The 26,290-nt window shown below is 36.5% G+C and overlaps 1 protein-coding gene across 1 annotated transcript in view; it reads left to right on the forward strand.

Annotated features, from left to right (window-relative positions):
- Positions 1–26,290, forward strand: part of SETD2 (SET domain containing 2, histone lysine methyltransferase) — a 112,002-nt gene that overhangs the window by 46,257 nt on the left and 39,455 nt on the right. The window contains exons 8-12 of the mRNA XM_065885394.1: positions 460–557; positions 2,620–2,746; positions 10,663–10,797; positions 11,549–11,668; positions 13,081–13,743. Coding sequence (XP_065741466.1) covers positions 460–557; positions 2,620–2,746; positions 10,663–10,797; positions 11,549–11,668; positions 13,081–13,743 — 1,143 coding nt within the window. The remainder of the gene's footprint in view (positions 1–459; positions 558–2,619; positions 2,747–10,662; positions 10,798–11,548; positions 11,669–13,080; positions 13,744–26,290) is intronic.

A 26,290-nucleotide genomic window follows, 5' to 3' on the forward strand; every position in this document is an offset into this window, starting at 1 on the left:
GTTACTTTTTTTTTTTTTTTTTTTTGCGGTACGCGGGCCTCACTGCTGTGGCCTCTCGCGCTGCAGAGCACAGGCTCCAGACGTGCAGGGCTCATTGGCCATGGCTCATGGGCCCAGCCGCTCCGCGGCATGTGGGATCTTCTCGGACCGGGGCACGAACCCGTGTCCCCTGCATCGGTAGGCGGACTCTCAACCACTGCACCACCAGGGAAGCCCCAGCAGTTACTTTTATTAGAGTTAAATTATAGATGATATTCATCTGGTAGCTCATTAAATAAGCGTGATACTTAAGTTTTTTTTGTTTTTTAATTTTCCTGTTAGCTATTTGGAAAAGCCTTATTATCTAAAGAGGCACATGCATAATTAAGGCAGATGATGATGATCTTTTTTTAAAAAAAACACACACACACATAGATTAACCAGTTACTAATTTCTTTTCTTTTAAAAACAACATCTCAGTGGACTGTGAATGGACAACTGAGAGTTGGGTTTTTTACCACCAAACTGGTTCCTTCAGGCTCAGAGTTAACATTTGACTATCAGTTCCAAAGATATGGGTAAGTATTGATTCCGTTCTGTTTTGCTGCTTCTGATGGAGAAATAGACTGTTCAGATATAGGAATCTAAAACTTAGATGTGAATTACTAAGAAGTTATATGTACTGTCAGTTCTTATCTATAGTGTTCTCTTTTAGTTCTGTGTATTTTCCTTCTGTATGACACTTCAGGCCATTAACGGATATTGTACAGGAACTACATGTTCCTCCTCTGAACTTCATGCTGCCTTATTTATATAATTATGTTTCTAATGTAATTTTAAAACTTTTTATTACAGAAATGTCAACAGGGTGTTGACATGGTATAAAGAGAACAATATAATGAATCCCTCTGTGGCCATAATTCATCTGTTATTAGTTCATGACTTTATCATGTCTCATCTATACCATATTGTACTCTGAAAAATAATTTGTTACCTAGTTCTACCAAAACCAGTAACTGATGCAATAGCACTGAATACCCCTAGCATTTATATTGTGGTTTTAATAAAACCCCACTAAAAGGAACAGGGTTCCTCGGAGAAATGTCTGGTGTCAACTTTGGGACAGGTATTGAACAAGATGACTCTGGGTTATCTCATACCAGAAAACCAGTTATAAAAGATTAGGAGGGTCATGTCAAAGGGACTTCGGAGATAGCTTGAATAGAATCTCACTTACCAAAAGTGGGAGAGTTCTTATTAACACTTGAGCATCATTAAGAATAATAGTGGCAAGTGGTTTGAAACACACTACATAAAATCCATGAGTTTTAATGACATTTTAAAAATAAAAGCGCATTAGTCATAATTGAAAGGAACCAATTCATGATCTTGGAAACTAGTTTTTGGTTTTTTTTAATTGAAGTATAGTTGATGTGCAATATTACATAAGTTACAGGTATACAACATAGTGAATAACAATTTTTAAAGGTTATGTTCCATCTATAGTTACTACAAAACACTGGCTATATTCTCTCTATTGTACAGTACATCCTAGTAGCTTATTTATTTTATGCATAATAGTTATATCTCTTAATCCCCTATCCCTCTTTTGCCCCTTCCCCTCTCCCTACGAGTAACCACTAGTTTAAAAATTAAAAGAAGAAAAAAATCAAGCATTTATCCTTCCTTTCCCAAGTGAATTTTTGATTAAACCAAGCAGTTGGTGAGAGGAAATTCTTTATAGAGGTTATTTTAGCTAATAAATGAAGCAGTAATGGTATCACCATTTTGCAACACCTCATAAACTAGTGGATCTAGGCAATGGTCAAGTATTCTGGGGTTGACCAAGTTCCATGTAGGGCTCCATTATTTTTTTTTTTCCTCTTGTATTTGTACTGTCCTCTTTGAAAGAAAGGAAACTGGAAATTAAGTGCTGTTTGTGATTCCCTGCTGTATTTATCAAATATTTTTGTGCCTCTGATTGCTACTGTTATATACTAAATCTATCAGTTTACTTTTGGAATAGTCCTTCATGTTTTCCTTGGGTAGCTCTGGTTGCAGAGTAAATAAATGCCAGAGGGCTGTAGACTTAGGCCTGTATTCTTTCCTCCACTTTACCTTGACTCCATGGTTACATTTACTTATTACTATATTTATTAGTAGTATCTCATCCTTATGTAATGATAACTTTTAATAACCACGTGTTTCCTTCTAAGTGTCCTTTACTAATTATGCTTTTTATATCTGTATATCTGTTCATAATAATACATTTTGTTCTGTGTGTCAGTTAAATATTTACATATAAGTTATAGGTGTGGATCTATTTAAGCAATTTTGTTCTTAGCCCCATCAGGTATATATGATCTCTTATTTTCATACATTAGTAGAAGCTCTCATAAATGGAGAAATTACTTATTAATTTCTTGGCTAGTTTTGTCTAGCTAATAAAGAATGACTTACTTTTAAGAGCAATTTTCTGGCATTTCTGTTAGTTAGTATCAGGTTTGTTGGTGTCTCTTAAAAAAACTTTTTTTCCTTTAAGCTGGATTGACTCTTCTCCTGTATGTAATTGCTATACTATCAACATTTTTTATGGTTTACTTTCACATAATTGGCATCTTTCTTATGCTCCTCGAACAGGAAAGAAGCACAGAAATGTTTCTGTGGGTCGGCTAATTGCCGGGGTTACCTGGGAGGAGAGAATAGAGTCAGCATCAGAGCAGCAGGAGGGAAAATGAAGAAAGAACGATCTCGGAAGAAGGATTCAGTAAGTGTTCCATTCTTCTTTCAACTGTCACCATGTGCATTTTAAGAAGGGAGGTAGCTTTCCTGATTGAACTTTGAAAAGTCAAACTACAACCAGAGAGATTCAGGGTTAAATGAGATAATCATGGAAAAGAAGTACGATTGCTATTTTTGTTTCATGGAGGTTAGACGTGGATACTGAGAACTATTGAAGGCATCTTGAAAACAGACAGGCTAATAGTTTTTGAGAGCCTGTAAAACTCCTAATCTTATGTCTAAGTAACATGTTTATCTGTTGACTCACATAAGTCTGATCTACATTCCTAATCTTTTAATATTGTTTTGTCTTTTGTTTGCATGTGTTCTTAAAATCTCTCAAAATCCTCCTTGGAGAGTAAGGTGAGTTTTGAGAGGTAACAGGCAACCCAAGAGTGAGAAAGGGATAGTCTCAGATGGTCTTTGTATTTAATCCATTAGAACAGTGGTTGATAGCCTTTTTTCTACCCCAGTTCACCTGAGTCACAACTGGAGGTGAGTGGTATCTTGCTACTACAGGAGCTCTTAACTGGGACAAGAATTTTGTATCGTTTTTAAAAAATCCCCCCCCCACCTTTTTCTGAGGATCCCTTTGTCAGAGCAGTGTTTCTCTACCTCAGAACCACTTGGCAGGGTCCATTGTAAAAATGCACATTTTGGGGCCTATCTGCAGACCTATGAATCTTAGTGGAGGGCCGGAAGGAGCCAGGGGGCCAGAGGTGTTAGCCAGCAAATCCACCTGTGAGTCTTTTGCAGTTAGCTCATTCCTAGGCTTTTCAGGAACCCATACTTACGTTAAGAATTATAAATGACAGCAGTCTTACTATTTAGTTGAGCAGGTAGAACACATAAGTCAGGAAAGGGATAAAAATATGATAGTTAAAAGGTGATGTCAGTAAACCCAAATTAATTGGAGAGAATTAGTTATTGAGAATCTGAATTCTATAAGAAGACTTAGATAGCAGGAAGCATTAGAAAGGGCCATTTAAAAATTAAAAAAAAAAAAGGGTCATTTAAAAAATGCAAAAAGAGAAAGTTTACAAGAAACACCCATGCTTCTACCACCCAAGATGAACAAATGCTCTTTAGATTATTGTTGCTTCAGCTCTATTTTTTAGAGAGCATATATATTGTAACTGTGTGCTAAGCACTCTTCTAAGCGCCTGACACATTAACTCATTTAATTCTCACAATAAGCCCTTTAAGTTAGGTACAAGGATTTTCCCTCTTTTACAGATGAGACCACTAAAGCACAGAGGTTACAAGGTCGCCCAATAAGCGATGGGAAAGAGCTAGTCTAGCTCTTTTCTTTGCTTTTAACTGTATTGAGTTCCTTTGTGTAGAATTTTAGAAATGATATATATATATATATATATATATATATTTCTACAATTTAAAAAAAATTTTTATTTATTTTTTGGCTGTGTTGGGTCTTCGTTGCTGCACGTGGGCTTTCTTTAGTTGTGGTGGGTGGGGGCTACTCTTCATTGCCGTGCCCGGACTTCTCATTGCAGTGGCTTCTCTTGTTGCAGAGCACGGGTTCTTAACCACTGCGCCACCAGGGAAACCCCCACAATTTGTTTTTTACTCTTCCGTGTTGATATATGTGTATGTATATATATATGTACATTTTTAAGTGCTGTAAAGGTTTTCATCATATAACAGTTTATTTACATATATTCCTACTGATGAACACTTGTGTTTCCAATCTTTTGCTCTTAATGTCTTTGCACATGTCTCTTCTGTACATGTTTCTTTAAGGTATATCCATGGAAGTGGGGTCACTGGGTCATAGCCTATTAGCTTTTGGACCTGACTATTACAGGAAATTTTTCTTTAAACTTCATCAAGGTTACTTTTATTTTTTTATTTAAAAAAAATTTTTTTTGTGGTACGCGGGCCTCTCACTGTTGTGGCCTCTCCCGTTGCGGAGCACAGGCTCCAGACGCGCAGGCTCAGTGGCCATGGCTCACGGGCCCAGCCACTCCGCGGCATGTGGGATCTTCCCAGGCCAGGGCACGAACCCATGTCCCCTGCATCGGCAGGCGGACTCTCAACCACTGCGCCACCAGGGAAGCCCCTAGATTACTTTTATTTTTAACTCTTGTTTCATATAATTGATAGTTTACCAGAGCAACCACAAAGTAGTCATTAAACATGTTGACCTAAGCTAAAATCTCCAAAAAGCTTCCCTTTGGCTATTTTCTGTTTTCAAAACTTACATTAAAAACTGCATTATTGGTGGGGAGTGTTGTTGTAGTGTGATGGTTTCCTGGGTGGTATTATACTGCCATCATAACAATATCAGATGGCTTTCTACCTTCCTGATGAGATTCAGGAATAACCCCAAGGGACCAAGACATAGGTATTCCTGGTTTTTGCTTGCTTGTTTTTATTCTGGTAATAGTGTGTCCATATCAATATTTTATGGTATTGTAGACTAAATTAGATGTAAAGTGAATCTAGTCAGTTGGTGGGCTGAAGTCATGGGTTGCTCCAGATGTGAATTTTTTTTTTAATTAATTAATTTATTTTTGGCTGCTTTGGGTCTTCGTTGCTGCACACGGGCTTTCCCTTAGTTGCAGCAAGCAGGGGCTACTCTTTGTTGCGGTGCATGGGTTTCTCATCGCAGTGGCTTCTCTTGTTGCGGAGCACGGGCTCTAGGTGCGCGGGCTTCAGTAGTTGTGGCTCGCTGGCTCTAGAGCGCAGGCTTAGTAGTTGTGGCGCACGGGCTTTGTTGCTCCGCGGCATGTGGGATCTTCCCGGACCAGGGCTCGAGCCCGTTTCCCCTGCATTAGCAGGTGGATTCTTAAGCACTGCACCACCAGTGAAGCCCTCCAGATGTGAATTTGAAGCTGTTCTGGAACAGGGATGCTTTGGATGAAACTTTGCCCTGATAGAGGAATGACCCAGAGTGAATCTGGGTTCCTAGAAGGGTCATTTGTCCCTTGACTGTAATGAAGAGTTTAACTCCACTTTGATTTTAATTGGATTGGTCTCCTACTGAAATTGTGGCTGGATGCTTAGATTCTGAGTTCTGGTCAGGTACAGTTGAATAGAATCACAAAAGTAGCACCTCTTGAAATTCCCAAGTGTTAAGGAGTTCCCTGGCAGGGAACTCGGTGCTTTCACTGCCATAGCCCTGGGTTCCATCCCTGGTCGGGGAACTAAGATCCCACAAACTTTGTGGTACAGCAAAAAAAAAAAAAAAAAGGAAAGAAAGAAATTCCCAAGTGTTAGTTTTTGGAATTCTTTTGGGTAGGGGATGCCATGGAAAGGAAAAGATAGCAGCAGTTTAAGATATAGTTTTGCATATTTTAACTATTAACAAGAATATTTTAATGGCACTGTAGTCTGCATCTGCCCTCCCATATTAACCTTTGATTGGTGAACATTTCTTATTCCTTGCTCTTACAATTGAAGCTATGTACATACAGTTTATCCACTTAAAAACTGTAAGCTCTTCCAGGACAGGTGATTGTCTTCTTTGGATATGTCACAAACTAGGTACTTAATTAAATACTTAGTTGATGGAGGTATAATAAATCCGCACTATTATCTGATGTTATTTGTAGTTTGTAAATTATAAACAGGGAATAGTCTGAAATTTACCTTAATCTCTTTTGAGTTTGTGAAACAAATTAACAGTAACTAACTTACACAATAAAGAGGGTGAAAAGCCACATAAGAAAGGAAATAGTTGCTTTCAGCAGATAACAAACAAATCCTAGTATCTGGAATATATAGAGAGCTCTGTCTAATCAATAAGAAAAATATAGCCCCAAAAGAAAAATAAAACAACTTCCATAGACACTTTAGTAATCCAGATAGCCAGTAAACATGTGGAAAGGTGTGCAACCTCATTAGTAATCAGGGGAGTACAAATTAAAACTACTATCAGATGTTATTTGCATACTGACCACATTGATAAAAATTAAGTCAGATGATACACAGGAACAATAGATCTCATACACTGGTGGTGGAGGTGTAAATGGATACAATCACTTTTGAAAACACTTTGGTGTTATTTACTAAAGGTGAATGTATGTATACTATATGAGCCAGCAGTTGCACTCCTAGGTCTATAACCAGAGAGAGACTTGTTTAAAATGCACATCAGGAATTATAGCAGCATTGCTTGCATTAGAAAAAGTAGAAACAACTCAAATACCCATTAACATTAGAATAAATAACATATGAATAAATTATAATCATATGATGAAAAACTAGTCATGAAAATAAAGAAATTTATGGTTGCATGCAACAATGATGACTTAAAATGTAAAGATTGAAAAAGAACCATGGCACAAAGATTTTTTGTCCAGTGTGATTTCATTTACATAAATATTAAAAACAGACAAAATTATAATGTTTAGGAATTTATAATATATGTAGTAAACCTATTTTAAAAATCAGAACTATTTCCTAAGAAGTTAGGAGACATTGTCTCTAGAGTTAAGAAGAGAAGGTATTATAACAAGGAAGGGGCACATGGAGCACCTCAGGAACACTGGCAGTGTCCTCCCCATCCCCCCACCCTCCCTTTTACCTGAGTGTTGGTTGCCATGGATATTGCTCAACTGTTTATTAAACCTGTTTATTTACTAATTGTTTATATACTTTTCTAATCGTATGTTATATTTATCAGAATGTATTAACAATGGTGCTTTAGACCCATTAAAGACAGTTCATACCCCAAAATAAAGAATAAACATTTTTCTTGAACTGATTAGGTAATTAACAGAAGAAAATTTTAAGTGCTATAGAATTGTGTATATACATATAAATTTTCATTTATCAGTAATTTATTAAAATACATCCTAATCCTCCTTATACTTACCACAAATCCTTTTTGGAAGGTGGTGACCCATAAATGAAAAATAAATACTTTTAGTAAATTTAATGAAAGCAGTCAATGTCAGTCATCTCCTGGCTTCCTCCCCTGTAGGTGTCCTAAAAGTTATTAATTCCACAATTGATTGTTCACTTGGGTACCCAAAATTATGGAAGATGTATCATATCACCACTAGGATTGGCATGCTTACTTTTATGTAATACAACCATTAAGCTTATCATTATAGTAGGAATGTTCAAAGGTTGTCCACCTTCTGTATTTTGTTTGTAAAATTTTATTTATACTTCTACATTTTTACTGTTTATTTCCTTAAGAATGCTACTTTTTTATATCCCAGTAGTGCCTTTTATACAGTAATATCTACTCAATTTATTGATGAATGAAAGTAACAACTCAGTTTTAACTTTTCAGATTACATGCCTAATTATGAAAAGGAAATAACCCCAAAAGGAAATATAAGCTCAGTGAATTTTTGCATCTCAAAACTGTCAAAAGCAAGATTCTTGTATTTGAGAGGGAAAGTAGTATTTTAAAGCCTTTGGTCTTTCCTATGCTAATCCTCTGGAATTTGGGACACAGGAAATTTTTACATTTAGGTTTTGCAAGGAAAAAAACATCTTTAAGGAAATTGTCTTACATTAAGATTTAACTGTAAATTGGCTCTTCTGTTCATGTATTTAATCTCTTCAAAACCTAAGAAATAATACTGGAAACGAAAAAGGATGAGCCTCAAATGTACTTTTTAGAAGGAAAAAATGAGTTTATGTATCTTCAACTTCTTGCAGGCAGCATTTTATATTTTCTCGTTTATTTTTGTTCTGTATACCATAATAAGAGTTTTGGGGTATAATATGAAATAGAAATGTTTCAATGCCTTGCCTAAAATTATATTAAGTGAGACACTTAGCCAGTTAAGTAACAGAAAATTTCAAGATATTTTCTTTTATATTTGCTTTTCTCTAATTTATTATCAGCTCATTCTGTACTTTTATCATTGCATGTCAAGTTGATTTAATGCTGTCGTTTATATCTCTTCTCCTTCAATCTCTATCTTGTCTAGATTTCATCCTGTTTTTGTCAGACTAATTATTCTCAAATTCCATTTTGATCATATTATTCCCTTTTTGGGATTCAGTAATAGAGCTCTCTTGCTTAGTCTCATCAAATCCAGATTCTTTTATATTACATCTGAGATGTTCTAACACCAGCCTTCTTTTTGATAAGATTTTTCTCAATTCCTCACTGCACCTTATCCACTCCAGCCAGGCTGAGCATAGTATGCACTGTCATAATTTTCCATTTCTGGTTGTTCAGACTTTTCCTTCTGCTTCCTCCCTCCTCCCTCCTCTTGTATTTATCTTACCTATTTCTAACCCCACTTCGGTGAATTCATTTCTGGTGACTCTCATTTCTTTCTTTTTTCTTTTTTTTTTTTTTGCTGTATGCGGCCCTCTCGCTGTTGTGGCCTCTCCTGTTGTGGAGCGCAGGCTCAGCGGCCATGGCTCACGGGCCCAGCCGCTCCGCGGCATGTGGGATCTTCCTGGACCAGGGCAGGAACCTGTGTCCCCTGCATCAGCAGGCAGACTCTCAACCACTGTGCCACCAGGGAAGCCCTGTGAGGGTGTCTTTATATCTTTTATAACTGCTGCAACACAGCTAGAAAACAACCTTTGGAACCTTGATTTTTGTTGCTGTTGTTCTCTATTATTTAATATCTTTGGAACAAAGAATTTATGTTAAATTATAAAGCCTATAATTATACTTTATATGTGCTGTGAGCATTCTCTGCTTCCTTCTCTCTGCTTATAGCTCCTGGAGGATACCACCATTTTGAATTTTGTGTCTTACCTCCCTTGCCCTTTTTTAAAAACAAACAAAAAATCATTTATTTATTTATTTATTTATGGCTGCGTTGGGTCTTCGTTGCTGCACGCAGGCTTTCTCTAGTTGCGGTGAGCGGGGTCTAATCTTCATTGTGGTATGCGGGCTTCTCATTGTGGTGGCTTCTCTTGTTGTGGAGCACGGGCTGTAGGTGTGCAGACTTCAGTAGTTGTGGCATGTGGGCTCAGTAGTTGTGGCTCTTGGGCTCTGGAGCGCAGGCTCAGTAGTTGTGGCCACGGGCTTAGTTGCTCTGCGGCATGTGGGATCTTCCCGGGTCAGGGATAGAACCTGTGTCCCCTGCATTGGCACGTGGATTCTTAACCACAGTGTCATCAGGGAAGTCCCCTTTGCCATCTTAAAATAGACTTTTCAGATATGTATCTATAAAAAATTTGTTTTTGAGGTGCAGAGAAACGGATTCATACAGCATGCAATATTCTGTAACTTTATTTTTTTACATAGTTTTATGTTTGCTAAGATTGATAATTTTTGTTGCGTTTGGCTGCACTTGATTCCTTTCATTGTGGTATATGCCATTATGTGAACATGCCAGTTTATCCAGCCTGGCCACAGGCATTTGGATTGTTGGCAGTTTTTTGCTCTTATGAATGGCTGTTCAATGAACATTCTTCTGATTCCCAGAGTACACATGCGCAGAAGTTTCTCTAGGGTTTATTCTTAGGTATACAGCGGCTAGGCATAGGGGATACAAATATTTATTTTTCAAGCTTTATTTCAATGCTTTATTTTTTCTGACATACTTTTTTTTTTCCTGACATACTTCTTACCTAATATAATTTTTCTTCCTCCCATAAAGGCAGATTTTTTTGTTTTGCTTCATTGCAATGTCTTCAGCACCGAGAACTATACTAGATGTATAAGTGCTTGGTAAATATTTGATGATTGAATGAAATGCTTTTCAAATTGATCATACCAATTTATATTTTCATTAGCAGTGTACAAATGTTTGTTTTGACCCACATCTTTGCCTAGACTTGATTTTATCAGACTTCTTATAGTGAGTGTAATATGGTTTCTTACTGTGGTCTTAGTTTTCCTTATTACTGGTGAGGTCGAGCATCTTTTCAGATTGTTTGATTCTTAGATTAGTGGGGGTTTTGTTGTTATTGTTGTCTATAACCAGATATTTTTCCTTGCTGTGGCAGGTGGATGGAGAGCTAGAAGCCCTGATGGAGAATGGTGAGGGTCTCTCTGATAAAAACCAGGTGCTCAGCTTATCCCGGCTAATGGTTAGAATTGAAACTTTGGAACAGAAACTTACCTGTCTCAAGCTCATACAGGTGAACACTTTGATATTAATTTATTTTTTATTTCGGAATTTGAGGTGGGACATTTAAACTACAATCCAGAATGATGAAGGGAAAAGGAATAATTCTGATATGAGAAGAGTTACTCATTTTTAAAATGGATATGTGAGTTCTATATGACTTTGACAACTTGTACTCTTAAAAATGTCTTAAGAGTTCAGCATCAGTTAATCTATTAGTAGATATTGTGTGTTTTCTCTCCAGCCAAAGAACATGGTAGAATTTTTTTTGTGTGTGTAACAATTCATGACACTTGATAGAGGGTCTCTCCCCACCGCCGCTTGATTATTAGCATGGCAAGGCCATTTTTACCATAGGATCTCAAAGCAAGGAATTTTAACAGTAATCATATTTACTCCAGTTTATTAAATATTCCACAAGAAGTTGGATAATAAGAAAAGATTTTTAAATTTTTTTATAGTTTTAGCTTTTTCAGTAAAAATTGTGAATATAATTTTTTTTCTTAATCCTTCAAAATTTGAACTTTATAAAGTCCAGGTTGACATTTTAAGTATCAAAAAAGATTATAATCTCTCACTTTAAAGCATTTATTAATTGCACAGTTCTAGTAGATTAATCAAAATAGAATTTCTAGGTTTCTTTGTGAATGTAAATGAACTCTAGTCCTCTCTGTGGGCCCTCTTTAACGCTCTCTGTGGTATTATGTGTCTCCCTCCTCCCACCCCCCAATACACTGCATCCTGCTTCGCTTCCCCCATGGAAGAACACACATTCACAGTCTTGCCTGAAGTCCTTTCTGGAACGTCATGGGCTGTCTTTGTTGTGGATCTGGATGGCAGAACTAGGTGATGGCCGGGAAAGTAACCAGAAGCTTCAGGAAGAGGTCAGTTCACATTCAGCTGACCTGCTTGTTTCTTAAAACCAGTATATTTATTATTTAGGTTGAGGGTATTGTGATAATATCAGTGATAATGAATTTAGCACTATATTTACCACTCATATTAAATAATTACATCATTTTATCATCCCAATATCATTCCTATAACTGTAACTTTACATACACCTTGCTGGAAGTGAGTTTGCCCAGTGGTTTTCCCTGTGGTATCTTTTAAAGCTTAGTACTACATAGTTGGGAACTGCAAGAGCAAGATATACTAGTATCATAGTTAAGTGAAAGATCCAGTGTGTTGCTAAAACCATAATTTTAAAAAGATAGGAAACCATATGGAACTTAAATTCTGGGGTTCTAAAAAGTTATGAAGAGCTGAATTCTGGATGACAAGAGTAAGAACATTTTGAGGAGTAAATTGTTTTAAAAGATCTAAATAGATGTTCATTGACAGTGTCGTTAGTGGAATTGTTATATTTATACCGTCCCGTGAAATACACAATATTTTATAACTTGGTTTAAATGTAGTTCTTTTTAATCATAAGTGCTAATATAATCCCCAGGTCATTTAATAATATACTTTTAAAAACAAAGACGTGAGTGGGCAAATGAGTGATTGTCTTGCCTCCATCCTTCTCCCAGGAGATTCAGCAATAAGTAGGAGTTGGGGAAGCCTTGGAGTTTCTGTAGAACTACACTGGGGGAGTACTTTGGAAGAAATTATTGGATTTCAGAGTGTGGGGTGGGGGTGGTTATCTCAGAATGAAGAGAGTGTCTCTCTTTGCTAGACAGCTGTTTGTCAAAGGCTAAGGAGGTTAAGTAATATCTGCATTTTTTGTTTGTATGCAAGACATTTAAATATATATTGTTGCTTAGTTCCCAAGCCTTTATCACAGTCACTTGGGAAACTTTTTAGAAAAACATACCCAGAATGAGGTCCAGTAGTGTTTATATTTTTAAAAAATCTACCTGGGTTTGAGAACTACTGGTAGAGAATATTAATTAAATTAGTCCTATTTGATGTGTGAGCAGTCACCTGCTCCACATTTTATTCTTGCTGGTCAGGCTTATTAAAACACTTTTCTGGGACTTAGCTGGCGGTCCAGTGGTTGAGACTCTGAGCTTCCACTGCAGGGGGCACGGATTTGATCCCTGGTTGGGGAACTAAGATCCCATATGCCTCGTGGTGCAGCCAAAAAAATAAAAAATCAAACACTTTTCCTTCCATACTAGAGGAAAGTAATATTATGACATTTAAATCCATCTGTGGTTACAAGATTTAGGTCTTAATAAGACAGTAAAAAAAAAACACTGTTTCTACAGAATTGATCTGAGTCCCATGGAGAGGCTTGAAAAGTCAGCTGTACAAAGTGATGTTTGTTTTTTTTTAAATTATGTTTAATCAGATTATAAAGACTTTGGAACATTTACCCATTCCTACTAAAAATATGTTGGAGGAAAGCAAAGTACTTCCTATTATTCAACGTTGGTCTCAAACCAAGACTGCTGTCCCTCAGCTGAGTGAAGGAGATGGGTATTCTAGCGAGAATACATCACGTGCTCACACACCGCTCAACACACCTGATCCTTCCACCAAGCTGAGCATAGAAGCTGATACAGACACCCCCAAGAAGCTAATGTTTCGCAGACTTAAAATTATAAGTGAAAATAGCATGGACAGTGCGATCTCTGATGCTACCAGTGAGCTAGAAGGCAAGGATGGCAAAGAGGACCTTGACCAGTTAGAAAACGTCCCTGTAGAAGAAGAGGAAGAGTTACAGTCACAACAGCTACTCACACAACAGCTGCCTGAATCTAAAGTTGATAGTGAAATTGCTGTGGAGGCCATTAAGCTACCCACATCTGAACCAGAGGCTGACACTGAAATAGAGCCTAAAGAGAGCAATGGCACAAAACTAGACGAACCTATTGCTGAGGAAACACCATCCCAAGATGAAGAGGAGGGTGTATCTGATGTGGAGAGTGAGAGGAGCCAGGAACAGCCAGATAAAACAGTAGATATAAGTGATTTGGCCACCAAGCTCCTGGACAGTTGGAAAGACCTAAAGGTAAGAAAACATTTCTGTTCATTTTAACCTGAATTACCCAGGTTTAGAGTTCTATAAACCTTCAGTCGAATTACCTACTTTTCTAGCTATTTGTATTTTTGAAAAATGGAATACTATCTCTCTGTCAGCTAATTATAAATATCTTTATAAATAAATAATGTCTTTTAAACCTTGGCCAGAGATACCAGCCAAACTAATATACAAACATCCCCCTTTTCCTTGTTTACAAAAGTATATCACAACAGTAAATTCAGTCATTCAAGTGGTCTTTACATTAAAAACAAAAATCCTTTTAGTAACAAATATGGATTCTACATTTGAGTCTATGTAAGAAAAAAATGAATGTTTAAAATAATTGGAAATTAATTTATTGGATTAACTAGAAATTAATTAAAAATAAAATTAATTGGAAGCCAAGGTAATTTTGCAACTTCTCATCAAAAATGATTGAACATATAAAGCTATAGAATCATGCTTGTTAGCTTGGTGGAATGTCTCATGACAAAAAAAACCCCAAAACAAACTATTGAACATAAATATCTGTTCCAGTAAAACAACATTATATGGAGCTAGTTCCTACTCAGTTTTATTGTTGTTTCTGAAATAGGCCTACTTTTAAATGCCTATTTTTCTGGCCAGAAGATGTTATCGAGAGGAAAAATATAGAGTTCTGGAACCCTTACATCTAATACTTGCATAATCACTTGTTAAAGTATATAGCATGATGTGCAGGGTTTTCTTTGCAGAGAACCCAGTCTGGGTCTTGGATAAACACAGAAGTGAATAACAGGATGAGCCTAGGAGAGATGTGGCAAATTCTGATTGTAAGTGGGATCCTGGGATCCAGGTCTTGAGGACCCTGTGGGAACAGGTTACTACCTAGCCTCTGTTTTTCTGTTCCTCCTTTCTTGCGCCAGAGGTGAAGCAACCAGATAAACCAAGAATACAGATTTGCAGCAAAATGGACACCTGAGTCTTCTCTGTTCCCAATTATGACTACAAAGCTCACCCATTATATTCTACCATTTGACCCATAGGGAATTATCCTTATACTGAGCAGAATGAGTGTAGTTGGTTGGTTGTGCACTGTGCTTATTTTTGCATTTGTAATTTACTGTGTTGAGACCCTTTTTTAAGTATGGTGTGGTTTCAGCTCTCATTTACCCATTTGAGCTCTTACTCATGCTACTCTTTGATCACCTACAGTTCAGCATAAACTCAGCCTTATTATTTGAAATCTGACCTTTTTATAAATATAAAAGGAAAGATTCAGAGTAAATCTGTTTATTACACAACATGTGAATGCAGGAACTGGAGTTGTAGTTAATTGAAAGAGCTGCTGGGACAGTCATTTGTGTGAACCTTTATTTAAGGCTGCTTTGTGAGGGCACAGGAGTCCCTGGACGAAGTCCCTCTTGTGTTTGGAGACTGCTAGTAGAGCCTGTACTATGATTGGCTCAGTAAGGAAGGTGGAAATGGAGACAGGCACTCAGGTGAAGGTAGAAAAGACCTTACAGACATAGTTTCATAGAGAGGGGGGTTGTAGACCTAGTAGTTCACTTTTGCCTGAGAAGGCTCTGGTTGACGTAATTAAAAAAAAAAAAAGACATAATCATCTTAATTTCTTAAAAACCTGTCTCTTCTTGAAATCTGGAATAAGTAAATGTTTTTGTTTCTCTGTATGGTAGTTTTTTTTTATTATAATTGTAATGATATAAATTATTCTCTGGAATATCCTTAACTCAATTAGATATAACTGGTACTTTAAACTCACACTCCAGACATAAATGTTTTTGAGTCCTACACAATTATTTCTTCCCTTGCTTGTCCTCTTCACTCCTATCTGAAAGATCGAAGTGGTTGCACAGTACTGTGTAGACTGATGATCCTCTTGACTTGAGGTTTAAAATTTTATTTGTACCTAAAATATATTCTTCTTAACGTTCATACTTTGGATTTATCCCAATTCTTAGCATCAAGGAAGTTATTAAATAAAATCCTCCTTCCTCAAACTTTATAGTTTGCTCTGGAATCATTACCCATCTAGAATTGCATTACTGAGAAATGTTTTTGCTTGCCTGAACTGTGATGTTTTGTTATGCATTGGTGCTGGGGTTCTTATTCATCTATCATTCTAATTAACATTCACCATGGTTCTAATTTCAAAACCGGTTATAGTTGTCCTTAAAAAATATACTTCAGCTAGGGAACCCATAATTTGAACATGTTTTAGAGAAACACCTTGACTTGATGTGATTACTATATATCCATCCTATTCCCGGCATTGAAAGAGTTAACTACTTCTGTCTGACTTCCACCTGTGTGTTCAAGTAGATGTTGGCAGAAAAGAAAATATGTTATTCAACCAACTTTTATTAAGCACCTGTTGCCAAGCATGTGTTAGTTGCTGATGTTAATTTCAAGATTATACTAAAAAGCATTGATCTAAGATTGTGGTTATGTTAGCCACTCCAAGCTTCCCTGACCTTCCTGGGCCACTGTAACATTGCTGGACATGTGTTCCACTTGTCCTTTCTACATACTGGATGGAGTGAAGAACTGAAAGAGGTTGCTTCAGATTTCTTAATCTTGATTTTGCTGTGAAGGCAGACTATAGGGATCATCAGTAAATGAAAGAGGGTGGGAGGGAAGGGAATGAAGCTTCATGAATTACTCTTTGTCCTCCCAGATCTGATGATGATCCCCCTTGTAACTTGAACCATTTCCATCTAGCTTCTCAGGGCAGCAAGGAGCTTGTTAACATCACCAGCTGACCATGTGTCTCCTTTTCTCAACTCCATTTTCAACTTCGTGCTGAAGAAAAACAAGAACCTAGCGTGCATTCTGTGAAGAAAACAGGAAGATGGTTGGGAAGTTGGATGATGCATGAAAAATATAATAGGTGAAAAGAGGACAGAGGTGGTTAACTCACTGGCACCGGCGTTATTTTGGTGCGTCCATTGCCGACAATGGATGTCGTTCTGGGAAAATCCCGACTCCTGGCGAGAAAGGATTAAGTGAGCTACTTTTTCTATACCTCTATACACAGGACCACTGCCTTGGCTCCACAAGGCTTACACATTTTTGACTCCTAAAGTAGACCTCAACAAGAAACATCACTTAGCACATTGCTACACATGAGCATGTATTCATTTTCACATGCAAATTAACTGGGCTACATTTTCAGCAGGGACATGTGCATATATTTCTGTTTGTAAAAGGAATTACTGTACATCACCCCTCATGCTGAAAATATACCCGACACTTCACAGGGCAAAACAGCTGGTTATAAGTGATGATTAATTATAAACTTGACTGGAAAATCTTCATTTGGATCATGAGAAGAAGAGGTAAGGTTCCCATGAATTTGGCAGTTTCAGTTGCATTTAAACAGCTGAGAGATTGTGATGGCTAGTGATTCCAGAGCCTCTCTTATAAACAGTTAGGTTACAGGATGTGTGTCTCCTTATAGTGAAGTCTGAATAGTTATAGTTACATCTGGATTAGATGATTTAGGGACATTTTGTACATGTGATAAGTTGGACTTTTCTTAAGAACCATCCTTATTATCTTTTTCATCTTTATCTCAAGACATTATCTTTAATTAAACATATTATTTTCCTAGAAAGTTAAGCATTGAACTCTACAGAAGTTTTAAATAATTCAGAGTTACCCAACTGAAAAGTTTTGAGTCTGGGGAAACTCCCTGGCGGTCCAGTGGTTAGGACTCCATGCTTCCACTGCTGGGGACCTGGGTTCAATCCCTGGTCGGGCACTAAGATCCCAAAAGCTGCGTGGTCAAAAAAAATAAAACAAGTTTTGAGTCACTGCTTGGAATTTCGGTTCCTAACTAATATGTGAAATCTGCTATGCAACATTTCAAAATGAAATAATGTGCCCTGAATTTCTGTAATAAATTTCAAAATCCTTAGTAGACATTATTCTGTATCCAAAAGAATCAGTATTACTTACCCTTTTGTTTAAAATACAAAATTGCCCCCAAAGAGCACTATTTTAGGTACCACTACATTGAATTTTTGTGATAAGAATCTCATCTGATAAAAGGCAAACATGGTCTAAAACTTATTAGTAGCCTGGTTTCTTTATTGTCAGATAATACTTTCATCTAAATTATGGGGTGGCCTAATCTGCCCCGCTGCCTTTTTTCGTAAATGAAGTTTTGCGGGGAGCCCAGCCAAGTTCGTTCATTTACATACGTCTGTGGCTGCTTTTGCACTGCACTGGTAGAGTTGAGTAGTTGCATCAGACTGGATGGCCAACAAAGCCTAAAATATTTATTGCTTTGTCCTTTACAGAAAAAGTTTGCCAACACCTAATCTAAATGATAAAGTACAGAATCTGGTTGCTCTAAACATTCTGATTTTGAATGAAGTCATTTTGACACTTTATTCTTTTGGGTGAGCTCTTAATTCTGTTTCCCTAGAGACATGATGACCATGTTTCCATACCCCATGAAGTTACTTTTAAAAAAAAAAAAGAAGTCTTGACTCTGTTTAGGAAAAGTTACTTTAAGTGATTTGGATATTGGACTATCTGAGAAGTGGGAGAGTATATACATTATAGAATTACTGGGCTAGAAGACACCTGTAAGGAATGTCGTTCTTCCCTCAGGACCATGATCAAGTTAGTCGGAAACTTAAGAGACTTGTAGAGTACAGATAAGTTGGTATAATCTAGTTTTATATATAACCATAATGAAAATATATAAATTTTCCTTCTTAATGTTCTTTTGATTTTGATGTAATTTCAGACTTACAGGAAAACTGCAAGAATACTGTTCTTTATGTATTCTTCATGTAATACACATCCAGTGACAGATGTATGTTAAAAACAGTAAAAATTCCTCTAAACCCTTCATCCAGATTCCCCAGTGTTAACATTTTACCAAATTTACCTTAACATTTTCTCTTAATTTCTTTTTAACTTTTAAAGAATAAGTTACAGATATCATGCCCACCGCGCCTAGTTATTTTTAGTGTGTATTTCCTAAAAACAAGGACATTCTTCTTTATGACTTCAGTGTACTTATCAAAATCAGCAAATTACAGTGACACAATACTATTAATCTGTTAAACAGACCTCATTCAGATTTTGCCAGTTGTGCACATAATGTTCTCTATAGAAAAAAGAAAATTTCTGATCCAGAATCTAACCTGAGATCAAGCGTTAAATTGAGTTGTATCTCTTTAGTATCCTTTAATCTGGAATAGTTAGTTCCTCAGTCTTTGGCTTTTATAAACGTCACATTTTTGAATATTTTTAAATTTTTTAGAATATTCCTCAATTTGGGTTTGTCTGAAGTTCTGTTTGGAATGTTCATTTATCCCATTACTGGCATTGTCAACTTCAGTCACTTGGTTAAGTTGGTGTCTGCCAGGTTTCTCCAATGTAAAGTTACTATTTTCCCCTTTATAATTAAAGAGTATAATATAGGAGCACCTTTGGAAATAATAAATACTCTTTTTTGTGAAATTTAGCCATCCAGTGAATTTGCCTGAATCTTGTACAACTATGATTGTTAACAAATGGTGATTTTCTAATCCATAATTCCTTTTTCTGTATTTCTATACAGTGGTAGCAGTCTTAACAGGTTATTAAAATTACTTGCTTAGATGCTTGTTTCTCCTCACAGGACCATGAGATCTTCAAGGGCAGCGACCATTCCTTAATCGTTGGTAGTAAGAGTTACTTTTATCATGGTATCTTTTTAGTAATGGTTGTAATAAGTTACCGCTTAATAATAGTGAATGACTACTCTGTGCCCCCTACAATGTGTGCTACATTCAGTATCCAGAGTAATCTTTTTGGAAATATACATCTGTTCATGTCAAAGTCCTATTTAAAACTTTTAAATGGTTCCTCATTACATTGTTTAGTTAAATCCATTTTTCTTAACAAGGCTTGCATACCATGGCATAATCTGGTCCTTATTTATGTATGCATTTTCACCTCAAGAGTTTCTGGCCTACCAGAGGGACAGTGCTACTGTTCTCTCTCTCTCTCTCACACACACACACACACACACACACACACACACACACACTCTCTCTCTCTCTCTCTCTCTCTCATTGACTTGTTTCTGAGAAGACTTTCTTTTGTTTAGATGTCTCTTCTCATTTAAGTTTCATCCCTTCCCCTGAAAACCATTCCTGTTCCTCCAAGACAGAGTATTCTGCCTTTTCTATATGCTCCCATAACATCCTTTCCAATCATAGCAGATAACATTTCATAATTGTACATTGTGCAGAGGCAGAGACTGTGTCTGTCTTGGTCACTTGAGTCTCCCCAGGGCACGGTGAAAGCGTACTATGTAGTTTGGCACTTCATAAATATTTGAATGATGAAGTGAAGAAGGTCCTTCTTTTTCCATGGTACCACACTGCTGCTATTTTTTTTTTAATTTATATTTTAATTTTTTGGCCGCACACCATGGCATGTGGCATCTTCCTTGACCAGGGACCGAACCCACGCCCCTTGCAGTGTAAGCATGGGAGTCTTAACCACTGGACCACCAGGGAAGTCCCGATTCTTCTTGAATCCATAATGTGTATATTTTATTTGATAGGTGGTCAGAAAATACTTGAATGAGTGTCATGTAATCTTTACAACCCTGTGAAGTAAGTGGTGGTGTTTCTATCAGCTGTAAAAGGGAAACAAACAGGCCCATGAGTTTGTAACTTAACTTTAAATGACATAGCTGAAAATTATCTTCTGATTTAAATCCTATGTTCTTTCCATTCCTTTTTCTGATCCAGCAAATAGTGATTGCTACGTCCTTGCTAGACAGTTCATGCAATTATGTATCTTTGCTGAATACTTTTCAGACTTCTCTCAGTCTGTTTCTGTTTTAATAACTGTAATAAGTTCAAATTCATTCTTAAATCATAGAAATTATCATTTTAGTGTTTTGTTCAAGTATCTTTTTTTCCTTAATGCTGCAGAGATCAACCTGTGATCCATGATTGAATTTCAAGGGATTTTCAGAACGCTTGAAATCATATATAAAACTGTGGGGTTTTCTGGGGCAAGGGTCCACAAATATGAGCAGTTTCTCAAACAGGGGTGTGTATATATGTGGGTTGGGAAAAGAACAAATTGTGGTCCAAAAAGTGTTTTCTGGATGGTCTTAGCTGCAGTGTTGTATTGACTAGTGCAACATATAGCTTCAGTGAAGTCTCTTGGAGGGCTGTGGTGATTTTTAAGTTTTAATTAGAAAAATTATAGAGGAGGTAAATTTGAAAGTGTAAAAGAAAATCTTAGATTTGGAATTAACTTGCCTAGAAAACAGAAATCTGAAATTTGAGAAACATTTAATCATCATGACCTTGATTATTCTTCAGTGATTACTTACCAGCATAAAACTTTAATTTTTCTACACACGTTTTACTAATGGGCTGGGGAGGCCTTGAAAGCAGGCTCATGTGTCAGGTGTTCGCCTTGTGCTTCAGTACTAGTGGAAGCCCGGCACATTTTAGATGCGTGTTGAATAAAACCAAGTGTTGTTAAGGTAGATTTTTTGAATTAGAGTCAAGGTGGGTAAGGCTAGAGAAGGAGGAAGTTCAGGGAACAAGTTTAAACTGAATGGCAGGGACTTCCCTGGTAGCGCAGTGGTTAAGAATCTACCCACAAATGCAGGGGAGACGGGTTCAAGCCCTGGTCTGGGAAGATCCCACTTGCTGCAGAACAACGAAGCCCGTGCGCCACAACTACTGAGCCTGCACTCTGGAGCCCTCAAGCCACAACTACTGAGCCCGCGTGCCACAACTTCTGAAGCCCACACGCCTGGAGCCCGTGCTCCACAACAAGGGAAGCCACTGCAGTGAGAAGCCCACGCACCATGACGAAAAGTAGCCCCCACTTGCTGCAACTAGAGAAAGCCTGGGCACAGCAACGAAGACCCAGTGTGGCCAAAAATAAATAAATAAATTTATTTTTAAAAAAGAGAGAGGAATGGAATATTACCAGTGCCCTGGATGCCTTCCTTTAAAAATTAAAATTAAACAATGTCAGTGAACTAGGAAAGCTTTTTAAGGTATGGTACTTGCTAAATAGCAGCATTTAGAAGTTGCCTTGGGAATCCCCATGTTCCTTAGGTCTTTGCCTGAGACTTTACAGCCCCTCATTCTGTACCTTGAATGCAATCACAATGCACAGAAGTCTTTTGGTACTGTGTCTAGGGCTGCTTCTGAGGCATGTTACCTTTTCTTTTAATTTTTAAAATAGACCATTACTGCGCACGACAAAATTCAAAAGGCAACATTTCACTCCTAACCCTGCCCCGTGTCCTGTTCCCTGGAGGCAACCAATAAAACTAGTTTGTTGTGAGCGTTCTAGAGATAATTTGTGCATATTATGTGTATATATTTTGCCTTTTTTACAAAGCTGGCACCACTGTTTAGCTCCTTTTTACTTAATATATTGTAAAGATTATTTCATACCAGTTTATGAAGAATTTATTTTTCATAACGCATAGTATTTTATTGTATAAATATGCCATGATCAGTTTATCATAATCATACATTAATCAGTCTTCTATTTTGGCCATTTAGGTTGATTCCTTTCTTTAGCTTAGCAGCAAGTAACTTTTTGAACATATTCACATATGTGGGATATACATGTTGGATAAATTACTAAAAGTTGTGTATCTGAGTCAGTCTGTGTTATTTGTAATTTTGATAGGTACTGCCAAATCTCTCTTCATAGCTGTACCAGTTTAACTCTCATCAGCAATGTTTATGTGTAAGAGTGCCTGTTTCACTACACCCTGGCCAACACAGGTGTTGTCTAACTTTATGTTGGTCAGACTGATAGGCAAAAATGGAATATTGTTATAGTTTTAATTTGCATTTCTCTTATGCATGAAGTATTGAATATATTTACGTTTATATTTCCTATTGTAAGAACTATGTCCATATCCTTTGCCCATTTTTCTGAGTGGCTGAAAACTGAAATTGGATCTTATTATCTTTTGTTTGTTGGGAGCCCAGCTGTCTGAAGTTAGAGTGTTTATTCAGGGGTTTAAAAGAATAAATAAAATTATTCTACTCCTTTTTCCCCTTACTCTCCCTTCTTCCGCCCCTCTCATGTGTGTGATTTTATAAAACTTCCAGACATGTGTATTATCTTCTAAGTTATTTTTCCAGTCAAATCTCAGGACCTCTGTGACCTAATGGAGACACCTCTGCTCCCACTTTTTGTAATACAATTTATGAGATAAAATCATAGACTCTTAACACTTTACAGGGGTATGATGATCGAGGTACATACAGTTCTTCCTTCTATTAAAGGAAGCTAAATCCGGGTTATAGAACCATTACCACTGAAAGCATTTCACAGAATTATGCTGAGGGAAAAGGAGCCTAGGGTATTTACATATCAGTATTTGCCCAGTAATTTCTTTCTTTCTTTCTTTTTCTTTTTTTTCTTTTTAAGCTTAGAGTGGTATAGGGCCATAGACGTTGAAGTTATATGTTGTATGTTCATTTTTTAAATTTTGTTGTTGTTAATCAAGAAAATGGATCTTTAAAATCTTTATGCTAGTATATAGAATTATGAATCAGGTTCCAAGACAGTCATATATTACCCAAAGATGTGCTTTTATTTCTCTAGATCAAGGGTTGGGAGTTTTTTTCTGTAAAAGGTCAGATAGTAAATATTAAAATACTTAAATTTAAAATGTGACTGTGAGGCCTCAGTCTCTTCCACCCTTCTTCTTCCCTTCTTTCTGCCTTTTTCTTCCCCTTCCTTTTTCTTCTTCCCTCCCCTTTTCTCCCTCTAAAAATGTAAAAAACCATTCTTAGCTGGGGTTGAAGGGGCACTTAAAGAACCAGGCTGCAGGTCAGACTTTAGGGTGTAGTTTGCTGACCCCTGCACTGGTGTGTGGAATTGTGAATCAGGTTTCTTTACAGTCTGATATTACCCAGATATAAGTGTTTTAATATCCTTAGCCTAAATGACTAACAGAATTGATTTAACCATGTATTTTCCAAGATGATTTGTCTGTAAGCCATACGGTTTCAATGGGAACCAGATGAGCTTAGTTTTTTCTGTTGTCATTTTTTGGCTGCACCGCACAGCTTGCTAGATCTTAGTCCCCCCACCAGGGATTGAACCCAGGGCATGGCAGTGAAAGTGCCAAGTCTTAACCACTGGACTGCCAGGGAATTCCCAAGTTTATTTATTATCATTTTATTTTTCTAAGTTCTTACCTCTTTTTCTAGATTTTCAGTGTTCAGTAAATTCACGTAAATATTTGGTTCCTTTGCTTCTAACCCTGAAACTTCACAAATACCTGAAAATCCTGGGAAAAAGGATTTTTTTTAAATGGGGTTTAAAGTGGGGTTTTAAAAAATCTTCTAATACATTCAGTTATCTTGGAGAAGCTTATCTCTCACATGTAACTAAATACATAAACATTCATATATACATATACACACGTATATAGTATTCTCAGTATCTTCAGTTTCAAAATTGCTTAGAGAAACAAAAATTATGACAAAAAACATTAGTGAACTGAACACTTAAAAAAATTCTTATTCAAAGGTCCCTTCTCAGTTAACATCAGTATGTATCATTGTCCAATGGGTTATTTTCTTTTTCAGCCAGTCTCACTGTTATAAAAGTTGGCAGACCTATTATGAAATAAAAACGCACTGATTTCATAAAGTCAGTAAAAATAATATTGAAGAAGTTGGAAAGGAAATATATAAGACCACTAGTGTACTAGAAGCATTTTCAGAAAAAGTAATGAAAAGATTCTGAGAGACTCCTGGGAAAAGAATGTTGCATCATGTTATCAGTTAATTATTTGGAAAAAGTATACCAAAAAATATCAACAATTGACTCATCTTTTGGGGGGGAGAGTTGGTGAAGTTTTGTCTCATGTATTGATTTTGGGATTACAAATTAATGTTAGTGAGTTGGTGAATTTGCAGATACAGGATCTCTGAATAATGAGGATAAATGGAATCATGAAATCTGTGGCTTTTTGTGTCTGGCTGCTTTTACTTAGCATAGTGTTTTCAGGCTTTATCCATGTTGTAGTATGTATCAGTAGTTAATTACACTTTATAGCTGAATAATACTCCATTGTATGGATATCATTTTCTACATATTGTTATATGAGCCGATATGAAATTGGGCGGGGGGCGGATGGATAAACACAGATGCAGAATTGCTAGGTCATAGTCTTTGTTTCTTATTTGATGCTCTTTGCCTTTTTAATGAAAGGTATTTTATGTTTCTTTAATTCTGGAAAACTCTTCATTATTTCTCAAAAAAGTTCCTTCTCTCCTAGAATTCCTTTTACTTGGAGTTGGCACTTTAACTTCTAGCCTCCATATCGCATAACTTTGCTTTCACATTTTCTTTCTGTCCCTTCCTGCTTTTTATCGCCTCTTCCAGCTGTAAAAATGGCACCTTGCTCAGAGTCTCTTTCTCTCTTTTGTTCTTAGTCTTGCTGTCATTTAGGAATAAAGATTTGTTTGACACATACGCTACACAATTTTATCTGTACTTGCTAATAACAAGGAAAAATAGTCTTAGTTGTAAAAAGTAAATGTTATTACAGAATATATAATCTGATCTGTATATAATAAAAGGTAAAAAATTATACTCTCATTGTAAATTATTTTGTTCTCAAAGTCTTGTTTAGCTAAAGAACAGTCTACATCAGTGTTAAATTTTTACACTTTCCAGAGAAAGTATTGTTTTGTAATTTTGTTTTAATCCTGTTTTTTTCTACAGTCTATTCTATTTGAGTCTATTCTATATCATTTGAGATGTGTTAAAAATGTGCTGGAGTACTTTGCCAACAAACTTCCAATGAGTACTTTTTGAGACTGTTGGAAGAAAACATCCCAGTTTAGACCGATTTAGTGTGACCTATTAGCAGTAGGTAACTTTTTCAAGTGTTGTTTGTTTTTTTAACTAAAAATGGGTAGTATAAAAACCATATAATTAAAAGTAAACTTTTTTTTTCCATAAGAGAATCTGTTTACTCAGAATCTATTTACTGTACTTTAAATATAATCTAACTGCTTTTGGGGAATCATGATTCACATGCAATAAAGACAAAAACATCGAACTCATAGCTATATAATATTTCTTGAGTTAAAATGGTCCTTTGTTTTAGTATCTACATTCCTTTCTTTTCTCCCCAGCTTTATTGTGATATAACTGATATTTAACATTGTGTAAGGTTAACGTGTACACCTGTTGATTTGATACACATATATATTGCAAACTGGTTACCACCGTAGTGTTAGCTAACACTTGCATTATTACCATTTCTTTTTTTTGGGGAGAATATTAAAGATCTATTCTCTTGGCAACTTTCAAGTATATAGTACAGTATTATTAACTGTATCACTATACTGTACATTAGATCCCCGGAACTTACTCATCTTATAATTGGAAGTTTGTAACTCTGACCAAGTTTGTAACTCTACCTCCCTTCACCCCTGTTTTAGTCTCTGTTTCTATGAGTTCAGCTATTTTGGATTACATGTAATAAGTGATATTGTAC

The sequence above is a fragment of the Phocoena phocoena genome, chromosome 10, assembly GCF_963924675.1.
Source record: "Phocoena phocoena chromosome 10, mPhoPho1.1, whole genome shotgun sequence".
NCBI lineage: Eukaryota > Metazoa > Chordata > Mammalia > Artiodactyla > Phocoenidae > Phocoena > Phocoena phocoena.